At 35.0% G+C, this 26,089-nt stretch overlaps 1 protein-coding gene across 1 annotated transcript in view; it reads left to right on the top strand.

Moving 5' to 3' along the window:
* Positions 1-26,089, top strand: part of MYT1L (myelin transcription factor 1 like) — a 268,994-nt gene that overhangs the window by 183,558 nt on the left and 59,347 nt on the right. Inside the window, exons 15-16 of the mRNA XM_074209574.1 lie at positions 19,508-19,591; positions 21,565-21,786. Coding sequence (XP_074065675.1) covers positions 19,508-19,591; positions 21,565-21,786 — 306 coding nt within the window. The remainder of the gene's footprint in view (positions 1-19,507; positions 19,592-21,564; positions 21,787-26,089) is intronic.

The following is a 26,089-nucleotide window of genomic DNA, read 5'->3' as shown; positions in this document are numbered from 1 at the left end:
TTTCCAAAAATTGGTTCTTCTTTTTCCTTGGGGCATCAATGCTTCATTGGCTGGAAAATCCATGCTTGACTGTGATCTTGGATTCCTGTGACTCCCTCTCCTAACCTTTGAAACTTTCAAGTTCAGAGACTCCTTTCAGCCAGAATGGAAATAAACAAATGAAAAGACTAAAGACCAAGTCTTGTTTCTCAGAGTCATTTGATCCCAGAGAGTAAGGAGTTACAAAGACCTTTCTCTGTACAGCATAGTCTCTAACTGTTGAGTCCCTTTCCAGACTCCCTTAACCTTCCCCAGGCAAGCATTGAAGGCAGGAGACAAGGAAGACAAGTTCTCCCTTTGTACACCAAGGTCTTCATTTATTTATCAAAATACAAGTGCTTAAATATCCTCCCCAGTCCCTGATCCACTCCTACTCCTGTGGCACTTATTAAAACAACGTTCTGGTGTCAAGGGCACCAGGTGATGAAGATTTACAGTATTCTCACATACAAAACAGTCCCTAACATCCAACCAAATGCTACGAGTGGAATCACCAATAGCAGTGAAGAAAATTAATGGGACCAAGAAAAACTAGCTGAAGCTGAGATGCCTTTTTAAAGTTCTTCGTAAAGTCAAAGAACTTCATCATCTCAATAATACGATTAGCAGACAAGAATGTGTTTCAGAATCTTAAGTATGCTCCATTATCTCTCCAAGTCACTTCTGTTACACCTCATAATATTCCTCCGGGAAGCAGGCCTCCTAGCTTCTCCATGTGGGGGAGTCACAATATTCAAACAAGGTGATGAGGTCTCTGTTTACAGTTGACTCCCATCATATTTATATTTATTTTAATTGATGTGTGCCATTTATAAATATATATTTATAAAAACATATATATTATATAATTTATATATATATTAAAATTTCCATTATAGATTGAAAATATTATTTACAAAAATACTGAAACTCCCTTCTACAAAGAATATTCTCCTATTAATGATTAGCCATTAACAGAAAAGATGATCGTGATCATTATTGACTCTGAGATTTATTATTTTATTATTAACACTGAATACTGTATTTGCCCAGATCAACCTGATCACAAAGCATCATGTTGAGGTAACTAGTTCAGAAGAAAATTAAATATTTAATTAGAAGTAAGAAGTGAATAACATTCTGAGCTACTCAGTCTTTATTATGATTTAATCTAAAGACTAAACATCTTGAAATAAATTATTTCTTACAAAATCAACTGAAAATTTTGCACTGTTGTTTAGTCTTCACAAGCTTAAAAGACAGTTGATTGCTTTTTTTCTAGTAAACTGATTTCCCCCCCCCTATTAATTTATTTGTTTGTTTGGCATCATATAATCAGCAATAATTTAATGATTTTTTGCACCCATCACTTAGAAAGTTAGATGTTAGTATAAATTTTTAAAATTTTGTTTAAGTAATTTACCACATGTTCAATACTAATGAGAAAAAAATGTTACTAGCATAAGTCTAAAAAAACTTTAAAGTGAATTTAGCCCAGGAGTAAGTGTATATAAGCCACCAAAACTAGAAGTAAAATTTACCCAAAGTACAAAAAAATGAGTTTGGATTTATTTATATTGGTGAGGCAATTTTAGTTAGGAGCCAGCCTGCATTAGTTGAAGAAAACTCTTCATTGAACAGTTAACAATATTGATAAAATTATAGCTATTGTTACTACCCTTGTTTAGAAGATGTCTTCTCCTTCATTGAGAACTGAAAAAACAGGAGGTCTTAGGTTATTGGGTTTAAAGGGGCCTTGAAGGTTATTTGGTCTAATCTCCTCAATTTACAGGGAAGGAAACAGAAGTTTGCAAACTTTCCCAAGGTTACACATAATATGTAGCAGAAATGGGAATTCAATCTACATTCTTAACTTTAAGTCCAGCATTCCTAATATTATACTTCTTAAACAATAGTAATAAGCAATATGCATTTGAGTCATAGAAGAATTTTTGGACAATTAAGTTGTTTCACTAGAGAGACATGTATGGATTTAAAAAGAGAGGGTAGGGGTGATGACTGAGGCACCATCCCTCTTGTCTAAGAAACTCATTCCCTAGAGGATGTGGATATCTCCAGTCATCAAGATCTATTATCTTGCCACTTGAACCAGATAGCTTCAGAGGAAAGAGTAAGGTTAATGACTTTGTATAGCCCTGCCTCACTTAAATCCAATTCATCTGCAAATCATGATATCACCTTCCTGATTGTCATGGTCCTCTTCAAGAATGAAGGACAAACAATTCCATAGGGGATAATTTCGTGATACCATTTACATACAAAGACTTCTTTAGAGATTTTTAGCATTTCTCTCAAGGAACTGAGACTTTGGGGATTTTTTTAGCTCCTAAACTGTTTTTGGATGGTGAAAATGAACTAAATAATGCAATCAAACATTTAATGAAGGCTATAAACTCTAGAATAGGGATAGATATGTATCTCTAAGGCCTAGAATAGTGATAACAAAAAGTAGGTGCTTATCAAATGTTTGTTAAATGAATGAATAAATGAATAAGCTTACTTTGTGTCAATACTTCACTATACATGTGTATTGTTTATTATATAGTGGATCATAAAATTTAGTGCTGGAAGAGACCTTAAAACTTAGATCTCCTTTTCAATTGTGCCTAACTCTTCATGACCCCATTTGAGGTTTTCTTGAGAATTTCTTGGCAGAGGTACTGGAATGGGTTGTCATTTCCTTTTCCAGTTCAATTTCTAAATGAGGAAATTAAGGTAAACAGTGACTTGCCCAGGGTCACACAGCTGGTAAGGTCTTCCTGCCTTCAGACTCAGCACTCTATCCATTGGATCATACTATCATAGACCTAGAACACATTGGAACTTCAGTGCCATATAATCCAACCCCCTTCATTTTAGACATGTCAAAATTTAACCTGGAAAAGGAAATTTTTTTTGTTGGCTTTGTAGAGGAAGCAAGGAGCAGGACCAGGATTCTTAAATTCCATCCTCTAATTTTAAATGCATTATGCCATACTAATTACAAATTTATATATGTATATATCTACATATAGTGTATACATATTATATATTCCTATATCAATGTGCATGTGTTAAATACACCTATAAACATGATGGCATGTATGTAGGTATCTATATGTGACATAATAGTTATATATATTAAGATATAGCTGCTTTACACAATAATAATAACTAACCTTTATATGGTATTCTATAATGAATTGTGCCCATGTTAAACACTTAACAAATATCTCATTTGATCCTCACCATAAGACTAGGAGATAAGTTCTATTACATCCTCAGTTTATAGTTGAAAAAATTGTAGATAGAGATTAAATAACTGGGCCAAAATCACACTGTTAGTAAGCATCTGAGGATGTATTTGAATTCAAGTCTTCCTGCTCCGGGCCAGGAACTCTAACCATTGTGTCACACAGCTGCTGTATATGTCTTTTATACACACACACACACAAACACACACACATACACACACTTCATGTTTATACATAAATAAGTATTCTGTTTGTATTATATATATACATATATATGCAAAAAAAGCTGCTGTATTATAGCAGCCTCTTATAATGATGAGATTTGAAAATCTAAGTCTCTAGGATCATAGCCTGCAGCAAGATCTCTACTCTTTTCCTGCTGTCTGTGAGCTTTAGGACAGAAGGATTGTGGACAGTCCAACTGCTTTGGTGCAGAGACCTCACTAGATGCTTAATAAAGAAATAAGAGACAAAGCTAAGGAAAGTTTGTGAAGAAACTGCCAACAGGTCTTCCCTTGAATCAACTTGGAACCTGGCCAAGATTTGGCAGCTCTTCTAACTGGCAGGAGCTGCAGAATATTCACAGCGCTCTCTCCAAATGGCCTGTTTAAGTCAACAACAGGTTCACTTTGCCCAATTTTCTCTTTCAAGGGTGTCCAGAGATTTTCTAAGACTTTCTTCTTGCCACTGGCTAAACAGCCATACCTACTTTATTACTAACTCTGAACTGAATTAGATTTAGGATCTGGTAGGGTTCTCAAAGGTCATGATATCTACTTTATCCCAGAGCTAAAATAAATGGGATCCTATGGGTAGTAAGAAGCAGAAATGAAGTTCAGACTCAGGGTCTCTGGCCCCAGAGCCAGTATTCTTTTCACAGTGGTCTACTTCTCATTTTTATTACTCTGTTCTTTTTCCTCATGACTAGAGGGCTGTGTTTCCACATTAGTCCCCCGAGAAGAATTCTTGGGTTTTGAACTTTGGGAATTGCAATTTTGCCTTTGTCTTTTAAGAAGCACTACTTCCTCTTAGAACTTTCTTCAGGTAAAAATCAAAGATTCAAAGTTGGAGACTTGAGAAGTATTCTTTTTCAACTCATACTCAAAAATGAATGTCCAACATAACACACTCAAGTGGTCATTCAATCTTTTGTTTGATTACCTTTGCTGAGGGTAATGTACTCTCTACCAAGGCAGCTTTTTTTTCTGTTTTAGATATCAGTGGTTAGGAAGTTTTTCCATACATCAAACCTACAATTGTCCCTTTGGTAAGCTCCTACCTACCTTGCCCGTGCATCTTCCCCTTGTGACTGAACAGAACAAGTTTTAACTCCTTTTCTCTTCTACGTGGTCACCTTAAAAGTACTTGGAGAAAACTATCATCCTTTTGGACTTTCTTTTCTCCAAACAAAGAACCTCCATTCCCTTAACTAAAATTTAAAAGGCATAAAATTGAGGTCTATCACAGTTCTGGTTGCCCTCCCCTCCCACTCTATATCTATATTTCCATCCAAATCCATCTGTATTTATAGTTGTGTAGGCCTAGTGAAATTTAATCTAGATATGTTTTTGTCCTATTGTCATATTTAGGAATTCATTTTTACTACTGATTTTTGAAAAATGTGATCTTTAAAATTTTTAAACTGTATCTTTAAAATTTACTCATTTAAAAATGATGAACCAAATAAATCTTGAATTAGAAATATGGTCACTATTCACAAAGTACAAAAACAACAGTAGAAGTAAGATACTGTTTCTATATTAGGAGATCATTGCATGACCCAATCAAGATCCCAAGACATCAGATCTGGCATCAGTAATCATCATCCACATGGATATACACGTACATATACACAAAGGAAAATCCTAAATCCTAGGTAAGGACAGTTGTGCAACACCACCAGTACCTGATCCTTTGACCTGCAGTTCAGAGATTTACAAAGGAACATTTTCATTATTCCTTTCCTTCCATGACAAGAGTTGTCATTAAAGAATGTTAAATGGTGTTTCCCAACATCCTCCAGAGCCTTTAGGAGATCTATAGGATAACTAAGTGACTAACAAGAACTAACAAGGTCAAGTCAAGAAAAGAAGTACTTTGTGATTACTGTGTAATGCCTTTCTTATGCGTCTGCTGTGAGTGGGAGACTGAGTCAATAAATTAATACCTTTCTCTGTAGCAATTGGAATCAAAACCTGCCCATTTCAATTCCTTCATTTGGTAGCAAATGCTTTTCCAAATGAGTGATCATGTAATCACCCAAGTATCTATACTAGGAAGGATGGTGATGTGGGGAATAAACCTATACATAAGATTTCCATGTCCAAAGATAATATATTAAATATGAGAATGATGATGTTTGTCCTTACTCGAAGAAGACCATGACATCAGGGAGGTGATGGCAAGACAAGCACATGAAGTAGTTGAGTGAGGGGGTGCTATGCTTGGTAACTTCTTCTCCAGAGCCATCTGAGTCCAGTGGCCAGATATAATATGAGGCAATCAGGGCTAAGTGACTTTCCCAAGGTCACTCAACTAGCAAGTGTCAAGTGTCTGAGGCTGAATTCAAACTCCCATCCACCTGACTCCAAAGTCAGTGCTCTGTCTACTGTGCCACTTAAGGTGCCCCTGGAATATGAGAATAGAATACTGAAGGTCTCTAAAGTTGCATTTAGAATGGAGCAATGGTACTAGATAACCAAAGTCAAGTCAACAAACATTTATTATGCTCCTACAGTGCTAGCCACTATGCTAAATGATGAGGATTCAAAGAAAGGTTAACACATACACACACACACACACACACACACACACACACACACACACACACACAGATACCCCTTGCTCTAAGGAATTCATATTCCAAATAGTTAAGTATCATAAAAACAACTGTGTATATTTAAGATATGTATGTACAGGGTTAATTGGAAACATTTCAGAGGGAAGGCACTAGTATATAAAAAGTATTGCTTCCCATTTTTTTCTTTTTTTATAGGAAATGTTCCATCTTTCACTTTAATTAGATATGTTCTCTGCCCTCCTTTGGGGGTTCCAGGATGGAGATTGATAAAAAAATGTGTTAATGTGTAACCTCTAATTCTAGAGTTATGCTCTGGGAACTTTGGATGCAGTGATTGATGGAGGAGGAGAAAATAGAAATGAAATGTTCCTTGGTTTGCTCAAAGTTGGCTAATAAGGAAGATATGGATGATCTTGTATATTATACCAGGTGCTATAGTCACTGAGACTGAGATGTGAACATTTATGGAGTTATGATTGAACAACAAAAAGGAGATTTTTCTCAGCTGGTTTTTATAGATGAAAGCAAAAACAACAGACAATTAATACTTATCATACAAAAATACTGCACAATTATCTGGCAATATCAGAAGAATGACCTTAAATTATTCTCTTAAGTGAGAAAGCAAAAGGAATCATAGTTTCTTATTCCTCCCACCACCACCACCATATCCACTTTGGAATTTCATATGTGAAATGATAATTCAGATGCAGAGAGTATAAACTCTTAATATCAAAAGATGCTAATGGGAAATAAAAGTCTTATTTATTGATATAGCCATGCATATGTTCAAAATTCTAAAATGTAAATCATTTCCTTATACATATAATAAGAAAGAAGTTTTGAACTACATGATCTAGATTTTCTGGAAAGAATTGCAGAAGTTAAGCATTTTATTGCCTCTATCACATACAGGCTTTGGTAAATTAATTTCTTGGAGCAGCCAGGTGGCACACTGAGTAGAGCACCATCCTGAGTCTGGAGGAACTGAGTTAAAATCTGTCCTCAGACACTAACTGGGCAAATCACTTAACTCTGAATGCCTCCAAAAATGTCTTTTCAAAAGTTAGTCTCTGTCCCACTCCCTTGAAGTTTATAGCATAAAGAGGGGATGGCATATCAACAAAGATTACTGTAATGCATTCGTTTCCCAGCCCTAGCCATTTCTAATGTCTGGACTGTGCTCCTATCCTACTACCTCCTCATAAATTACTCTCTTTCTTCATAACCTACGAATGTACCACCTCCTATGTTAAGTTTTTCTCGATCTCTCCACCTGCTAGGGATCCTCAACTGCCTTTATTTATTTATATTTATTCTTCTTCGGTTTATTCTACAAATCCTTGTATTGGAATGAGAGTTCCTTTAAGCATAGGGATTATTTCATAGACTCAGAAATAATCTCAGAGTTTAAGGGCTCATCAGAAGCAAGTTGAACCCATACAAGAAAAAAAGACATTCATTTCCCATCATTCTTACAACCCTTCAATAGATCCTACAACCTTCTCAAGTGATCCTATTTATTTCTTGTTTTCATAAAGTCAAATTCCTAGGAAAAAAACATTCCCCACTTACTGTTAATCCATCCTTACCTCTCACTCTCACCCTTTTGCAGTCAGGCTTTTGACTTCATCACTCAACCAAAACTCCAAGTTACCAGTGAAATCTTAATTAGCAAATATAACCTTTTCTCATTGTTGTTGTTAAGTTGTGTCTGACTCTGGGATTTTATTTGGGGTTTTTTTGGTAGACACTGGAGTATTTACTCCTATTTACTCCTCCAGATTTTAGATAAAGGAATTGAGGCAAGCAGGGTTAAATAACTTGCCCAGAGTGACATAATTAGTTAATCTGAGGCTGGATCTGAATTTAGAAAGATAATTTTTTACTGACTTCACACCTAGGGATCTACCACTTCACCATGCAGCTACCCCTTGACATCTTAATAGCATTTGAATGACCTTCTCCTCCTACATACTCTTACCTAGGTTTTCATGTCATCATTCTCTCTTGTTTGTCCTCCTTAAATTTCTATTTCTTAGACTTTTTGCCAGTTTTTCATCCATTCCATTCCCCCACCACCACCAATGACTGGTCTTCCTGAAAGCTATGTCTTCATTCCTATTCTGTTCTTTCTATATAGTTATCACTTGATGATCACATCATCATCTCTACATAGATGTTCACCAGTTCTATATATCTAGTCTTAGTCTTATTTATATCCAATAACATATCACCAGTTCTCTATGGGACATTGCAAACTCAATATTCCATACATGTCTTATATGCAACATATCCAAAACAGAACTCATTATTGCTCCCAACAAACTCATTCCTTTTCTGAACTTCCCTATATATTATATAAGAATTTGTAGGCTTCCTGACTTATAGGCTTCAACTTCTCACTCTCACCTCACATACATAGTCATTTGTCAAATTTCATCATTTCACCCTCATAGTATCTCTCACATTTGACTCCTCACTACTCATGCAGCCACTACCAGTGTTCAGAACCCCTCCCTGCTCATCTGCACTATTACATGGACACCCTAATTGATTTTCCTAATTCATATTGCTCCTCCAGTCCAACCCATTTTCTATCTAGCCAAGGTGACATATATACATATATGTGTGTGTATATGTATGTGTAAATATAGATATATATATAGAGAGAGAGACATATATACATATAAATATATGTATAGATGTAATAAATCTGATGATGTCACTCCTCTACTCAATAAACTCTGATGATTCCCTATTGCCTCTGTTTGACATTTAAAGTCTTTTCATAACCTGGTTCATTTTCATTCTTATTTCAGTCAAAAAAATCACCCTCTTGTTTTACCTCAGACATGCTACACATTGATTTTTCTCTGATTATCCCTCCCAGTTTGGAGTAGTCTCCCCTGTCCTTGCCCTTGCCTATTAGATTCACTATTTCAAAACCTTCTACATAAAGCCTTTCCTGATCTTCTAATTGCTTTAATCCTCTAATCCTCCCTCTCACAAAATTCCTTTGTGACATATTTCTATGTAAATATATACATAATGTACATATGCATAAATGCATACATAAAATTTTATTTTGTGTATATTATATAAATATTATTTTTCTCCATTAGAATATAAGTTCCTTGAGGGCAAGAACTATTTCATTTTGTATCTGAGAGTCTCCCCACACCTAAAACAGCAGCTGACATGTAGCAGGAATATAAATAACGTTGATTGATTGTGTGATTGAGAGGAAAGGGACCCTTGTTACAATTGGGCATCCTAGCATTGAACAAAAGTTCACATGGTTGTCATACAGAAACAGTATATAAAAGGTGTGCACTGAACATACCAAACTATCATTCAGCTACTAGTCCATTCCTACTTAAATGATTTATACTTGGTTTCTGCCCTTGCTTTCACTCTTTTGTGTTGACAGGACCTGTCATAAGCCCACCCCTGCTCTTTCCATTATCATGATGTTTTCTACTTCTGATCCTTTGAGCCCTACCCCATCTTACATTCAGTTATATTACTGCCTCTTCTTTTTAATGGTGCATACCTTACAATTTACCTCAACATTTAACTCCTAATTAAACCTAACTCAAGCAGAATAGATACCACTGGATAAATGGAGAGGATGAAGGACAGCAGAATATTCAAGCCAGGCAGTCAGTGCATTATGATTTGAAGTGGGAAATATGCAAAGAAAATGAGCTAAATAAAATTTTTGAATTCCAAAGTGCAATTTACAGTAATGTTGCATGGCAAATCTGAACAGCAGACATAACATTTTGCCAACACAAATCCATATAGTCAAAGCCATGATCTTTCTGGTTGCAATGTTTAAATATGAGAATTGAACTATGTGGAAAACTGAGCAAAGGAGATCATGTCATCAACACATAAAGAAATTAATTCAGACTGCTCATTGGAAGTCAAATCTGTAGCCGAAGCTCAACCTACTTTGGTCACATAATGCAATGATAGGACTCAGTGAAAAAGACCAATGTTGGGAAAGATTGAAGGCAAATGGGGATGATAGACGATTAGATGGATAGACAGTGTCATGGAAATCATAAACATGAGTTTGGACAGACTTCAGGACATTGTGGAGAATAGAAAGGTCCAGTGTAGCATAGTCTACAAGGTCCCAAAGAGTTGGCCATGACAGAAAAACTGAATATAAACAATGCTACACATGACAAAGATGATTGAATCAGAATAAATGTGTATTCAAATATGATTTCAAAGGACTGATGGGCAAATCTAGAAAAGAACTGTGAATAGAGTGAAGTACAATAAATACTGCCCTTGTAGTGAAGAAGTACCACAAATGGCAATAGGATCTTTATAAATATAACTATTAGGACTTTACTCCATTAGGTCACAGAAGAGAAAGGTTCTATATGTATAACAATATTTATAGCAATTCTTTTTGTGCTGGCAAGAAACTGAAAATTAAGAGGGGTTGCCTACCAGTTAAGAAATGGTTGAATAAATTATGGAATAAGATTGTTGTGGAATACTGTTACTGTAAAAGAAATGATAAAATGATTTCAGAGAAACCTAGGAAGATTTATATGAACTGATAACAGAGTGAAGTTAAGCAAAAGAACCATTGTACTATAATATCAACATTATAAAAATGAATTATTTTGAAAAACTTAAGAAGTCTGATCAATGCAACAGTAAAACATGATTCCAGAGGATTGATGATGAAGAATAATGCTACCCAAGTCCTGAAAAAGTGGTTGTTTAATATACAAATTAAGATATACATTTTTTTGATATGGCCAAAATGGGTATTTGTTTTGTTTTGTTTGATTATGCTTATTTGTTGCAAGGGCTTTCTTTTTCTTTCCAGTAGGGGAGACAAGAGGGATAAAAATTTAATTCTTGATAACTGGAAAAAATATTTAATTAAGAAAGATAAATAGATTGACAAAAGCAGAGACAGGCCCATAGAAAGACTTTGTTCAGAAATACAAAATCTCAGTTGAAAGAAATCTCAGAGATCATAATCCAATTCATTTCTTACTAGAGAGAAATTTTCCCTCCAAGATTCTCAAAAGTTGGTAATTCAGGGGCAGCTAGGTGATGCAGTGGATAGAACACCAGCCCTGGAGTCAGGAGTACCTGAGTTCAAATCTGACCTCAGACACTTAATAATTACCTAGCTGTGTGGCCTTGGGCAAGCCACTTAACCCTGGCTTGCCCAAGGCCACACAGCTAGGTAATTATTAATGTCTGAGACGGGATTTGAACCCAGGTACTCCTAACTCCAAGGCTGGTGCTTTATCCACTAAGCCACCTAGCCGCCCCTTGCCTTGCAAAAATCTTAAGAAAAAAAAAGTTGGTAATTCAGTCTGTAGTTGAAAAATTCCAAATCTTCCAAGTCTGATAAAAAAAACTCATTATTTTCTAAAATAATCCATTCTATTTAAGAATAGTGTTAATTTTTAGGAAATTTCTCAACATTTCTTCAACTTTTACCCATTGCTGCAAGGTCTACTTTCTTAATTAAGCAAAACAAGTTTTATATGTATAGATATATAGTTAAATTCATGCATAAAGGATATAATATACAAATACATTCTTTAAATATTCATTTTGTAACAAACATATTATGTGTGAATATACTTTGCAGATACACAAATACACACACTGTAACATTTAACTGCACCTACCTCACGGTGTTGTTGTGAGGATAAAAATGAGATGATATTTGTAAAATCCTTTGTAACTTTAAAGTACAATATAAATGTTGGTCATTGCTTTTTTTTAAAAAAATGTCATTGTTATTTGTGATTTAATTGTCATGTTGTGGGATCTTTACTTGCAATTTCTTCAATTGAGAATTCAGGGTAAAAACTACTTCCATCAATGGACATCAACAATTTATCTATAACTTCCAGTATCAGAGTTTCCTAGAGTACTGGATCACAGAATCATAGACACATTTGAGCCAGGATTTCAGCCAAAATTGTCAGATTTCAATCTCACCCTGCTTTCAACTACCCATACTGTCTCTCCACTGAAAGATGGAGTGACTTACCTGAGATCATATGTCATAGTCATTACTTGAACTCAGATAATTCTCCTTGACTTAATCTTTATGTATTATTCCATTTTGCTTCTTTTGATATAGTAGTTATTTCAATACTTAGATAATAGTATAACTTAATAATATATCAATAATATATAAAATATTGTCATAATATATTATATATGATATATAATAATAGATAAATAATGCTATTATTCCCCTTCTATATTTTATTTTCCTGAGACTAAGCATCTCTTAGTTTCTTGAAGTGATCTTAATGTGATATAATCTATATTCTCTTCATCCTACTGATCACTTTCTATGCATGCTGTAGTTAATAAATTTTCTTTCTAAATTATGGCATCCAGTATTGAGTAGACTGTCCCAAATGTGGTTTGTCCAAGGCAATGTACAGCAAAACTATGACCTTCCTCTTTTTACATAGTATAATGATAATAATAATTAACAAACATTTCTATATCATCTACTATGTGCCATATACTATTTAAGTGCTTTGCAAATATCATATCATTTGATCCTCATAACAGTCCTCAGAGGTAGGTGTTATTATTATCCCTGTTTTACAGTTTAAGAAACTGAAACAAACACAGGTTCTATAATTTGTCCAAGGTCACAAAACTAGTAAGTATCTGAAGCTGGATTTGAATTCAGGTTTTTCAGATCCAGAGCTCTATCCACTTCACAATCTTGTATTATATTAGCTTTTGAGGACTTCACATCATACTATAGACTCATGCTAAGCTTGAAGTCTACTAAAATTCTGAGACTTTGTCCCATCTTTGTCTATACTCACCTCTTTCTCAGTCCGTAATTGTGAAGTTAGAGTTCAAGTATAGGATTTTTCAATATCCCCTACTAATTTTCACCTTTATTAGATTCACCCCATCATTCTAGCCTTTAGGATCTTGTCTTCTGAATCCTAAATCTGTCACCCAACATGTTAACTTTCCCTTTCAACTTTTCATCATCTACAAATTTGATAAGTATACCATTAATGCTTTCATTCAATAGGAATGCTAAATAACACAGATCCATGGAAGAATTGATAAGCTGCTGCAATGAGGACTGTACTTCAAGCTGATATCAGTCCATTAGTTACCATCCTTTTGAAGTAGTAACCTGTTCTGCTTCCACCTAAATAAACTCTCCTCTATCCTATCTATATCTCTCCATCTTGTCCACAAGAATATCATGAGATATTTTGTCAGATGCCTTGCCAAAATCCAGGCATATCATACTGCAGGAGTTCTTTGATTTATCTTTCTGGAAACCTGTCAGAAAGGGAAATGAAGTTAATCTAATGACCTATTTTTAAAAATATTTTAATATGAACCTGAGCTTAAAAAACATAAACCTTTCAAACAACAGAGAATTAAAAAAGATTGTACACATATTAATTTTTGAAATTATTACATACAATTTTATTTTAAGTATATATTAACATTAGCAAGGTTGCCCCAGAATTGCCATTTCTATCTCCTTCTGAACTTATTTTTCTTTACCTTCTTAAATGCTTTACTGATGATATTTTCTTTTTATTGCATTCCTTTCATTACATAATAACCCCCCTATAACATATTAGTATGTCAAGAAAAATCAACATATTATCCATGGCATGTTATTCTCTTTTAAAAACTTAACAAGACAACCAGCATGAGCATCAAATATAAGAAATACAGAAAAGTATTGTAAATTAAACTGTGTCCTTTACATTAGTTTTTATATTTATATTATTTAATATGATAGTAACAAATTTCCCTTGTTATCTTTCCCCTTCTGTACTTCCTTTCTTCTGCATTTTAAAAATGTTTTATCAATGCTTTTCCCTTTCTATTCTGTCACTTAATCCACAAGTATCAAAGATTCAAAGAAAGTTTTTAAAAAGTCTCTATTTTCAGGGGCAGCTAGGTGGTAAAGTGGATAGAGCACTGGTCCTGGAGTCAGGAGCACCTGAGTTCAAATCGGCCTCAGACACTTAATAATTACCTAGCTCTGTGTGGCTTTAGGCAACCTGCTTAACCCCATTTGCCTTGCAAAAAACCTAAAAAAAACATTTTAAAAAGTCCCTATTTTTAAGGGGCTCACAGTCTAATAGGAGAGACAACACACAAACTGAATACAAATAAGTTGGAGACTGAATAAATTGGAGATTACCAACAAAACATTGTCACTGGCATTAAATGATTCAAAAAGGGTTCTCGTAGAAGAAATTTTAGCTGAGACTTGAGGGAAGCCAGGGAAGTCAGAATACAAAAATGAAAAGATAAAAGGTTTAAGGTATGAAGGAACAAGATGTGAAAATGCATTGTTGGAAGATGAGATGTCTAGTCCAAGGTAAAAAAAAAAATCCTCCTATTCTTTATGAACCTATGATGGATCTTTGTGATCAATGTTTTCCACTGACAAATTCATTTAAAAGCAAATTATACAGTTTTGTCAGGAAACAGTCATATCACTAACCTAAAAGTTAAGACATATTTCCTCTTCTTATTTTAAAAATTAATGCATTTGTTCATATCTAATCTTTAGGTACATTCTCCATTTTCTACAGTTTTTCAAAAGTCTCTAAAGATTTTGTCCCAATGATTACTGTTCCATTGTTGGAGGAGGGCATAGGGAATGAAATGACAGGTCAGTTAGCAGTATTTCTAAAAGACTATTTGTATCCATCTACCATTCTTGCCTCCTTCTTGCATTTGTTCTTCAGTAGTTTCAGTCATATGGGACTCTTCATGACCCCATCTGGGGTTCTCTTGGAAAAGATATTGATTTCCTGTATCCTCCAGCTGAAATAAATAGGATTTAGTGACTTGCCCAGACTCACACAATTAGTAAGTGTTTAAGGCCAAATTTGAACTCCAGGCCCAATACTATTAATTGTGCCCCCTAGCTGCACCATACCCATCTTCCATATAACTTATTAATTTTTAAAAATCTCATTTATTGATGAGTTCCCTTTTTACCTATGTTTCTTTAAACGGTTTCCTCCTTTTTTGTCATGAGATTCATTTCTGTTTATAAGTAAACAATATAGAAAGCAGAGAATGTGCTTTATTTTTTATTCACATTCTAATATATGGTTACCTAGAACTAAGTCTTTCTAAAACAGAGCTTAATTATACAGAATTTCACCCTTATGAAACCTAAGGGTTCAGTAGTATTCCAGAAAAATGGAATTATTAAAAATTGAAGATAGTCTAGTCTAATCCTGTCTTTCTTAGATGGGGAAGATTAAGATTAAGAATTGGAAAGTGATTGATAAAAACTTGGACAACAAATTAATGGCAAGGCCCCCTTCTCCTGTAGTCCAGATAATTAGTTACCATATAATCTTGATGTTCCAAACAAAAACTCACACCCCCCTCAGTCTTCCTCTTTCCTTCCTTCATTATCAGGAATGAAATCTTCCAGAGCAGCTGAGCTTTCTGGGAAGAGAAGAACCATTCAGACAGATTTACCTACTCAGCTTTTTTCTTGACCACTAGCTTTTGCCATTATAGCTACCCTGGAGCAGGAGAGGAAATTGGTAACAGTGTTTATACTCCTCTTGACCCACTGATTAGAGTGAAGAAACCTCAGTGCTATTCCAATGACTACTTGAAACATGAAGGGAAGGTATGAGGAAAGGTACCTCCTCCTCTCCACCTATTGATTCATGGCAATAGTAATATAAACTCAAAGAGGGAAGTTACCTATAGATACTGACAATCTTTGTGTTACAAATAATTTCATTAAAAAAACTTTGAGTTTTTTTCATATTTCTCAGATATTGAGTCTGTATTATCTCCAGATTGTACCTAATTCTTTGTCCCATGAGAAAAATGAAAATCACAGGAAGATTCAAAATTACTCTAAGATTTATAACAAATAAGCAAACTAGGACTAGTGATCCAGATAAAAAAGAAGAAAAAACAATAATAATTAGCATGTAAGTGGTACTTGAAAATTTTCAAAGTGCTTTACAAATTTTATCATTTTTTTTACAAATTTTACTCATTTTATCCTCACAATAACCCTTGGGAGGGTCCTGTTATTTTCTACATTTCATATTTATTCATATATATATATATGTTTATATATATATGAGATTAAGTGCCCTAATCAAAATCTCATTGCTATTAAATATCTAAGGCAGAATTTGAACTCAGATCTTCCTGACTCCTACATCCTATGGTGTCTTCTAGCTGAGAAAAGAAATTGGTGGGGGATTGCGGGGGGCGGGGGGAGTCAATGTTGATTGGAAACTTCTTTTTAATCCCTCCTAATGGCAGAGATGTAATTAGAACAAACTGCAATATTAATGTAGTACTATCAGTCATATGATTTGCTCAATATGATGCCAACTTAATCCTAAAGGAATTGGATAAGGTAAATGGGTAAAAAAGAAAAGGAAAGAAAAAGAAAGGAAGAATAAAATGCTTTGTTCTGAAGGAAACAAGGACTCTGTATATGAGAGGCATGAAAATTCTGCCCATATTTAGTCATCGGCAGAGGGTAAAGTCATCTCTTGATATATTTCTATATAATGCAAGCTCCTTAAAAGCAGAGATTATTTCACTTTCTTGTCTCTGTATCCTCAGCACAAGCACAGTACAGGGTATATTATGAGGAAGTTAAGAAATATTAGTTAGTTGATTGATTTTTCTGTAGTAAAGGGGAAAATACCATCTTTGCCATTGGAGCAATCATTAAGGTTTTTCCTCAAAATAACTTTGTAAAAAAACAGATTTATTTCAGAATTTTAAAAAAATACACTTTAATATGGGTTTTAAATTTTATTTATTTTGAAGCATAAAAGAAACAAATCCATCATTGATAACCCAGTCCTCCACTCTGGGATTTACTGGTAAATTTTAAAACAATTGGCTCTTAAAAAAAATGTACCAACTACACCTTTAAATTTAATCTGTGTCATTAATATTTCACTTTTTGTGTCTAGACAATCTACAAAACAATAAACCAAGCCCTGATCAGATTGGTAGTGTTTGCCAGAAGTATAAATATCATCTTAAAAAAATTAATAATCATTGTACCAGTGGGTTTGGGCTCCAGAATATCTGTGGGACCCTTCTATATGTGAGATTCCAGAGTTTATCCTTGTAATGTTTCCATTTAATTTCTATTCTCCCTTTCCTGTTCAACTTTTCATCCACAAGAATATCTGTTAATGTGCGTTTTCCAGCATCTTATCTCCATCTCAGTAGATCAGTGTTTCAAGTTAACAAACATTTATTGTTTGTTAGGCTAAAACTGTCCATGTCCTCAAAAAATTCACAATTTAATGGAGGAGACAACATGAAAATGACTCTGATCAAGTAAGATATAGACAGTATATATTGGAGAGAGTCTGAGGAAAAGCACTAGCATTAAGGAGTAGACAACAAAAAGCTTCTTGCAGAAGGTGGGATTTTATCTGAGATATGAGTCAGGAAACAGAGACAAAGGATAGAAGTCTAGGCATAAGAGACAACCAGTGAAAATGCATGGATTCAAGAAATTGAGTGTCTTATGTGAAGGACAGCAAGGAGGCCATTGTTAATAGATTATAGAATATGTGGAGGAGAAGAAAGTGTAAGAAAATTGAATTGGTAGGGAGAAGCCAGATCATGAAGGGCTTTAAAGACCAAGCAAAGGATTTTAGCTTTGATCCTGAGGATAACAGAGAGCCAGTAGAGTTTCCTGAATGAGTGGTAGGAAGAAGGTGATATAGTCAGACTTGCACTTCAGAAATATCACTTTGTTAGTTGAGAAGATGTACCAGAGTGTGAAGAAAGAGCAAGACCAAGTGAGAAATGATGAGAGACTGCACTAGAGGAGAAAAGAAAAAGGAAAGGATGGAAAGATATCAGTCACAGATGAAGAGGTCTCAGGAAGGAGTTTAGACATAAAAAGGAAAAGAGAAAGGACTATAGTGGGGAAGGATAACTAAAGTGAGAGCTTTTTGAGAATGACGGACATGGTCACCTTTGTGGGCAGTAGAGAAGTAATCAGTAGATAGAGTGAGATTGAAGATTAGAGTATGTATGATAGAGGGAGAAATCTGTTAGAGAAGATGAGTTGGGATGTGATCACTTGTACATTCGGAGAGAGACAGAAATGAAGTAGGAGATTGTGGGGAAAGGCATCTAAGTGATAAAAAATGAGGAGAGGAGAAGAGGGAGTTCTTTTCAAATGGTCTCAGTTTTTCTCAATGAAATATGAGGCAAGGTTTTCAACTCAGAGAATAAGGGGAAGGAAGTCAAGGGTGTGAGGAGGGATGGAAATGTCCACAAAAGCTATTGTGGTGAGTGGGATAGTGAATCAATTAGGGAAGAATTGACTTTATGCAACTTTCTTAATTTTCTACACAAAAATACAACTTTATACAGTCATACATGATAGGAACCAAGACAATGGATGGTAGGCTGAGGCTTGACAGGGAATTCATTGATAGAATAATGGATTGAGGGACTCTAGAGAAGAAGATAGTGTAAATTTGAACTGTTTCAGCCAGGGGTCAAGATGGGGAAAAGAAAATTATAGCTATTTCAGGGATGAAGGCCTGGGAAAGAATTAAGGAGTGGAATGATTAGAGGTCTCAGTAAGTATGACATAATAGGTTAGGAATCATGAGGCAGAGAGAAAGATGAAATGACAAAAAGTTATAATCTTTTCACCTTATGTACTAATTCATCTTACCTGTCTCATAATTTTCACAAGAATTACCCTTAAACAGGCCTTTTTAGATCATCTAGTAACAGTGTTCATAAACTTTTTTTTAATCATGGACCCTTTTGACAATCTGGTAAAGTCTATGGACCTTTTCTTGGAATAGTTTTTGAAAGCATAAAATTATATTCAAATTCAGTTATCAAAATTCCTTTAAAAAAACAAAGCTTTTGGAGCCCAGGTTTGGAGCCCCTGATTTATTCTAACTCCCTCAGTTTTACATAGAAAAGGAAACCAAGGGCCAGTTAGTTCATACTAGTAAATAGCAGAATTCATGAGACTAGAAGTTTTCCAAACTATTATCTATTCACTCTGATCTTCACTGAAATTTCCCCTTTTTATATTGTATGATTTTGTTGTTTGGTCATTAGTCCTTCTCTTGTGGCCAAAAAACTCAGTCTCTAAGTATATCTACTACCAGAATTTAGGATACATTACATAGCTTCAAAGGTAGACCCAAGCTATAATGATCTCCTTTTCTAATGTTCCTGTGACCAAGGTCACATGTCTTTAAGGGACAAAGAGCACTTGAACAAGGGAATCTCATTTTCTGGTTTCCTAAGATAAAACTTTGAAGAGAATTCAATTTAAGCAACAATTTTGAAGAGAATGTAGTGGATGAAGGGTAAGGGATTGCTTTCTGAGACTTTCCTTCTTATTTAGTCTTTCAGGTTGTCCGAGAGCAAAGAAAAGTGGAATCAGGATAGCACAAAGCAAAGAAGATAAAGAGGATCAAGAGCCCATTAGGTAAGTAAAATGCTCAGACCTGGTAATCCATTAAAAAATTACATTTTTACATTTGTTAAGATCAGGTAATCCAAAAAGGGTCACTAAAGCAAGAGTGAACATCAGCAAAGTAAAGTAGCAGCAACAACATCCTTTAAACATTTAGTAAATAGGTGAGGGAAAGGTTGTTTCAAAATCAAGAACAGAGAGAATAATAGCTTCAGAATCATCAACAAAGACATAGATATTACAGCTAATGTCCAACAAAAAGTTAATGTTCATCAGAAATCCCTGAAGGTTTGTCTAATGTTTAGCATGTCCCAGGACATAGGACTGGAGAGAGGATCAGTCATTCAGTGCTTGAAGAGCTGATAGATAATATCTGGTCCAACTCCCTCATTTTATAGATGAGAAAACTGGGTACATGGAAGTGGAAGGACTTGCCCAATCAAGTCCCCAAGTAAGAAGTGGCAGAGCTGGGATTTGAACCCAGGATTCCTGACTGCAGATCCATTGTTCCCATGGCTCTAATGGAGAGGCAGGCAGGGTGACCTTCTAGAAAGAAAGTTGGACCTGGAGTTAAGATGCCCTGAATTTGAATCCTACCTCAGATATTTATTAGTTAACAATAAATTGTTCAAGTGATTTGACCTCTCTGAAACCTCAGTTGCCCCATCCCCCCATATGGGGATAATGATGATAGCACCTATCTCTCAGGATGGCTGTGAACATCAAATGAAATAAAATTTGTAAAATACTTTGCAAACCTTATGACATTTAAATAAAATTATTATTATTATTATTATTATTATTGTTACAATTTACTATAATATTATTAAAATGTCCTCAATTTAAAAATAATAATAAAAACTCACATTTATATAGTGCTTACTATATGTCAAACATTTCAAGGAGCTATACAATTATTATTTCATTTGATCTTCAAAATAACCCTGGGAGGTAGGTGCTATCATCATTCCCATTTACAGGAGAGGAAACTGAGGCAAACAGAAGTTAAGTGATTTGCTCTGGATCACATAGTAAGTATCTGAGGCCAGATTTGAGCTCAGTTCTTCATGACCCTATCTACTGTACCACCTAAATAGTGTTAATTAGCCAAAGTACTTAGCTCTTGAAGGTATAGCAAGGATCAAATAAGAAGTTATATAAACATGACTTGTGAATCAAAATACATTATTATTACTTTTGCTACATGCAATTTAATGTTTATTAATTGATTGCATGACTTGCTAACTCCCTTAAGGCATAAACAGTTTAATTTACTAAATCAGATAGGATGATCATGAGATTATGGTGAATGTTTTCTAAAGTATAGATTTATACTGAGAACTGGACATCAGACAAGCCTCAGGTTATTGTGGTGCATCAGCCCATGGTTGGACATCAGCTGTGATAGAGATGCTGCAGGGTGTCTTATTTAAACAGAAGGATATATTCTGGCTAACAATACACTTGTGTCCAATTGAGTGTTCCAACACCTGTCCCCTGGTTATCCTAAATGTTAACAGGCAAAAGCACAGTTCTCGTTTAAAACTTAATCCCATTCAGTCTACAAGCTGAAAATAATGAGATGAAACAAGATCCCCTGTGAATTTTACATTGTCCTTTTCTAAAGACCAATAATCCATCCCAAAGTAGAGCTATTAAAAAACTATCTTTCCAACAGGAAATCAGTCTAATTTTGAAACCTGCATCTAAGTTGGAGCACGTCTCCAACTTGTTAAGTATGGGGGTTTTCATCATCCAAGAGCTCTCCAGCTATGAGATGATAAAATTAATGATTCCACTAGGTGGCGTCTCTGTTGATTTCACTTTATTATTTTTTCTTCTTTCTTTGTTTCTTTTTTTTTTGAGTCCGTAGAGCATGATTGTTCTTTTTTTTTTTCATGTCAGGTTGTTTTGACTTTGTTGTAGAGGCTACCAGGTATATGATGGCAAGACAGTAAAGTTTATCTCATCTATCTGCTATCCAGATGTCCAGTTCCTGGTTGTGATGGTCAGGGTCATATAACTGGAAAGTATGCATCCCATCGCAGTGCGTCAGGGTGCCCTCTAGCAGCCAAAAGGCAAAAGGATGGGTACTTAAATGGCTCCCAGTTCTCTTGGAAGTCAGTGAAGACGGAAGGTATGTCATGTCCCACTCCAGGATGTGATGGCTCAGGACACGTCAGTGGTAGTTTCCTTACACACCGCAGGTGAGTAATTCCCCCATTGGTTGTTGTCTATAATGAAACCCCATTTCATTAGTTGGGAATGGGCTTATGTCCAGTCTCCTGGTCCTAGTGTGAACTAGAGCTTTTCATAAGCTCAAAGCAGTGTCTTCACTGGAAAATAAAAAGAAAACCTGAGACACAGGGAAACTGTTAAGTTTTAGGGGCCAGAGAAGAGATGGAAATAAGACTTTAGAAAACAAACATACATATTGTGAGGACAAGCTCAAGTGTCATTAGATGCAGCAAAATACAAATTTTTCAAAGTATTATGTTCAGCACAGATGGATTTGTCCTTTAAATCAAAAAGTTAACATCTATAAGAATCATTATAGTAATAACAAGAGATTTGCCTTTAGTATAAAGCAATGAGACTGAACAATTGAATTTCGTAACTCCTTGATGTATCTTCTAGAAGTGTGAGGGGAATTAGGAAATTTTCAAAAGATTTTCTCAGCTCACATAATTTGGATTTGCTTTATTCTATAGGGTAGTTTGAAAGAGAGAAAGATATTCAGAAGGGACCTTAGAAGATATGTAGTTCACCCCCCCTTATTTTCACAGATGAGGAAAATGGAGCCCACAGAGAGGAAGTGACATAGTGTCGGAGATAAAATTGAAATCCAGTACTTCGATTCCCAATTCAGTGCTCTTTCCAGAATCAGCAAATCTCAAAATTGCAAGAAATCTCAAATACTACTTAGTTCTGTTATATACCACGCATTGCCAAATCAATGTTAGTAGAATATTACTGACAAAAACATATACAATTATTATTGTCAAAACAGAATTAGCTTACCTAGCCTAGATTAGCATAGACTTGTGGAATGAATGTCTAATAACTACCCACCTGCTCTCCGTTTTTAACCAGACTACACATCAGGTGCCTACAAGTTTAAGAGAAAAATGGACGAACATTTGCAAAAATTGCTCATTTCCCTATTAACTGAAAGAATGTTGGCCTGCAATTTCTATACATTTATATCAACAAGAACAAAATAAAGGGAAATGATCAAAACAATAGAAACAATGGGAATGGAGATTTGACATTAGACTTGGGAAGGGAGGGTGGAGATCATTTAAAAACAAGGTCATATTTAATGCAAGACAGGCAGCATTGTATAGTGGATGGGGCACTGAATTTTGGTGTCAGGAGGACCTCAATTCAAGTCCAGCTTTATACACTTACTAACTAACCTAATACAAATCACTTAACCTCTCTGTGCTCTATTTTCATCATCTATAAAAATATGTGGGAATTGATCCTCCAAACCCTTCCAGTTCTAGAGCCATAAATCTATATAATATTTGTTCTCTTGTAGTTAGGAAAATTCTTTTTAAACAAAGATCTAAATAGTAAACAAAAATATCATCTTTCACAGAGCCCTCTCCTAAAAAGAAAGGCAGTCAAATGTCTTCACCAGAATGGTATAATTAATTTATCTACTAGGTTTTACTCCCTTCTCTGTTTATTACTACTTGTGAAACCTTCACCAAACCATTTGACTTTTCTGAAACTCATATTCCTTCCCTGTAAAATAAAGTGGTTAAACCAGTTGATATCAAAGGTACCTTCCAGTTCAGTGTTCTGTGATCCTATGAGGGATCAAAACAGAATTAGCTTAACTAACCTAGATTAGCATAGACTTGTGGAATGAATATCTAATAACTACCCACCTGCTCTCCTTATTTAACCAGACTACACATCAGGTGCCTACAAGTTTAGAGGAAAATGGAAGAACATTTGCAAAAATTGCTCATTTCCCTATTAACTGAAAGAATGTTGGCCTGCATTCATTTCAAGGGCCACAGTCTTATTTTTGAAATGTCATCCAAGTACTTAGGTAAATTTGCTTATGAGTAGTAAATGCACTATACCATATTGATACCTGCTTCTATCTGTTGATTTTGCTTTGAGTTGTCATAACTAGGGGCAAAGGGAATTTCTTTTCACATATTGGAAGCATTTTGGCATGAGTAGCCATTTCTCATACCTTCTTACAGTATACTAATGAGTCTAATTGGCTATTTCATAAATAGGTTGAAATGTTTGGAATGAAATTAGAGGAATTCTGATTAATTTGGTTGCCCCAAATTCCAGACCTCCATTAAATTCTTTTAACTGAGATGGTTGGACAATATGATCTCTGCTCAAGATCATATCAAGCTCTGTCAGTCTATGGTTCTACTTGGCTTGTCAGGGATCTCATGGTTACTCTGGCTCTCACAGGCAAGAGACAGTTGCCACCTGCTTCTCAAAAAAATTATATGATACAGTTAACTACCATTTATCAAATGTCTTTTATATGCAATGCACTGTGCTAAGAATTAGGGATATGAAGAAAAGAAAAACAAAAACAAAAACAAAACAGTCCCTGTTCTCACAGGAGCTCATGGTCTAATTTTATTTTATTTTTCCAATTACATGCAAAGGTAGTTTTCAACATTCATCCATTTGCAAATTTACGAATTCCACATTTTTTACTACTCTTTCTTACTTCCCCCCTTCTCAGTGGCAAATGACCTGGTAAAAGTTGTATATGTACAATTGATTAACATATAGGATAAATACAAAAGCAAGTATTAAAATTAAGGACTAAAAAAGTCTTCCTGTAGAAGATAGGGTGTAAGCTGATACTTGAAGGAAGTTAGAGGAACTAGGAGGAAGAGTTGAGGAGAAACAATTCCAGACAAAGGGCACAGTCAATAAAAATGCTCAGAGCCAGGAGAGAAAGTGTTCTATGAGGAGCAGCAAAGTGGCCACTCGAACTGCTGGATCTCAGAGTACAGGAATAAAGATATTCAAAGACCGGAAAGGTTGATGAGGCCAAATTATAAAAGGCTTTGAAAGTCAAACAGAGGATTTTATATTTGATCTTGAGGAAGTGGGAAGCAAGTAGAGATTTTTTTTATATGAATGAGATGTGAGGGATCAATGTGATCATACCTTCACTTTAGGAAGACCATATTGACAACTCAGTGAAGGATGAGTAGGAAGAGATTTTAGGAATGGAATGACCAATTAGTAGGCTATTGAAATAGTGCAGTATAAGATGATAAGAGCCTGTACCAAGATGGATGGCTTGTCCAAATAGAAAAGGAGCTATATCCCAAATTCACTTTGTCTGAAAATCGTCCTTAATTTGCTCAGCCTCTCAAACTCTATTTGAAAGAGAAGATTAGGAGAATATTAGCCCCAGAGCTGAAGTTAGGGATAAAGAGTAATCATTGTATTAGTCTTTCATACATGTATCCCACCATGACCCCAGATACCAGATGATCGCATTGCTTTAAAATATATAATTGTGTCCTCCATATCCTCAGTGGGACAGCATGGAATACCATTTTTGCATTGCTCAAGAGGATGATTCCTTCACACTTGTTGTCCCCAGTGCTTGACTTGGTTAGCTTTCCATTGCTTCCACCTAAATAGCAAAAAGGCATGATGTTTTTCCTTCAAAAAGTAGTCTCCAAGGTTCTTGGCCTTTTTTTTCTATTCTTTCTTTTTCAAGGATATATCTCCTATATCAAAACCACTACAGTACCATATCCTTATATTTTAAAAGTGTTCATGAACACATAGGCAATATATCCTACAATATAAGGGCATCTTAGCAGTACATATTTTGTATAGTTGAACAATAGAGTCAGGATCCAAAAAAGGTGGTAGCAAATTAGAACCATGGATTGAACTGAGTAAGATGAAATTGAAGAGATGACAATGTATTGATCTATACATGAGCTAAAATGAGCAACTGTACAAGTGCTAGATGGGGAGAAATTCTGCCTAGATAATAGTTTATATAAAAAAAGATGTGAACTCAGCAAGAATGGACACAATGATACTGTAGCCAAAAATTAGTTAAAGAAATCTTAGGGTACATGGTGTCCTGAAGGAGGAAAGGAATAAGTTTGCATTATGCTCTGGCCAACCTGTATCTAGAATGTTCTATTTTAGGAAGGAAGTCCTTCCTTCCTTCCTTCCTTGACAATCTGAAGATTGTCAGATAATACAGAACTAGGTGAATAAGACTAGAGTGTAGTGAGTGGCTTAGAAACAATGGCTTTCTAGACTAAGAGAAGGAATTGATACTTATTTTGAAAACTTCAGAAGACATCTTTTGGAAGAGAAATGGTGAACTTCAGGTGTAGAAGGAGATATGTGCTAGCAAACATGGTCAGGGCATTAATTTTTCTTGTTGAACTGTACATATTTATGATAAACAAAGTTTCTTTAGGTTTTATAAATGGCAGAAAATAAAAAAATCAAGGAAAATAATTAAAATTA

This window comes from Macrotis lagotis, chromosome 1 (assembly GCF_037893015.1).
Source record: "Macrotis lagotis isolate mMagLag1 chromosome 1, bilby.v1.9.chrom.fasta, whole genome shotgun sequence".
Classification (NCBI taxonomy): domain Eukaryota; kingdom Metazoa; phylum Chordata; class Mammalia; order Peramelemorphia; family Peramelidae; genus Macrotis; species Macrotis lagotis.
This window is presented reverse-complemented; position numbering and strand designations above follow the sequence as displayed.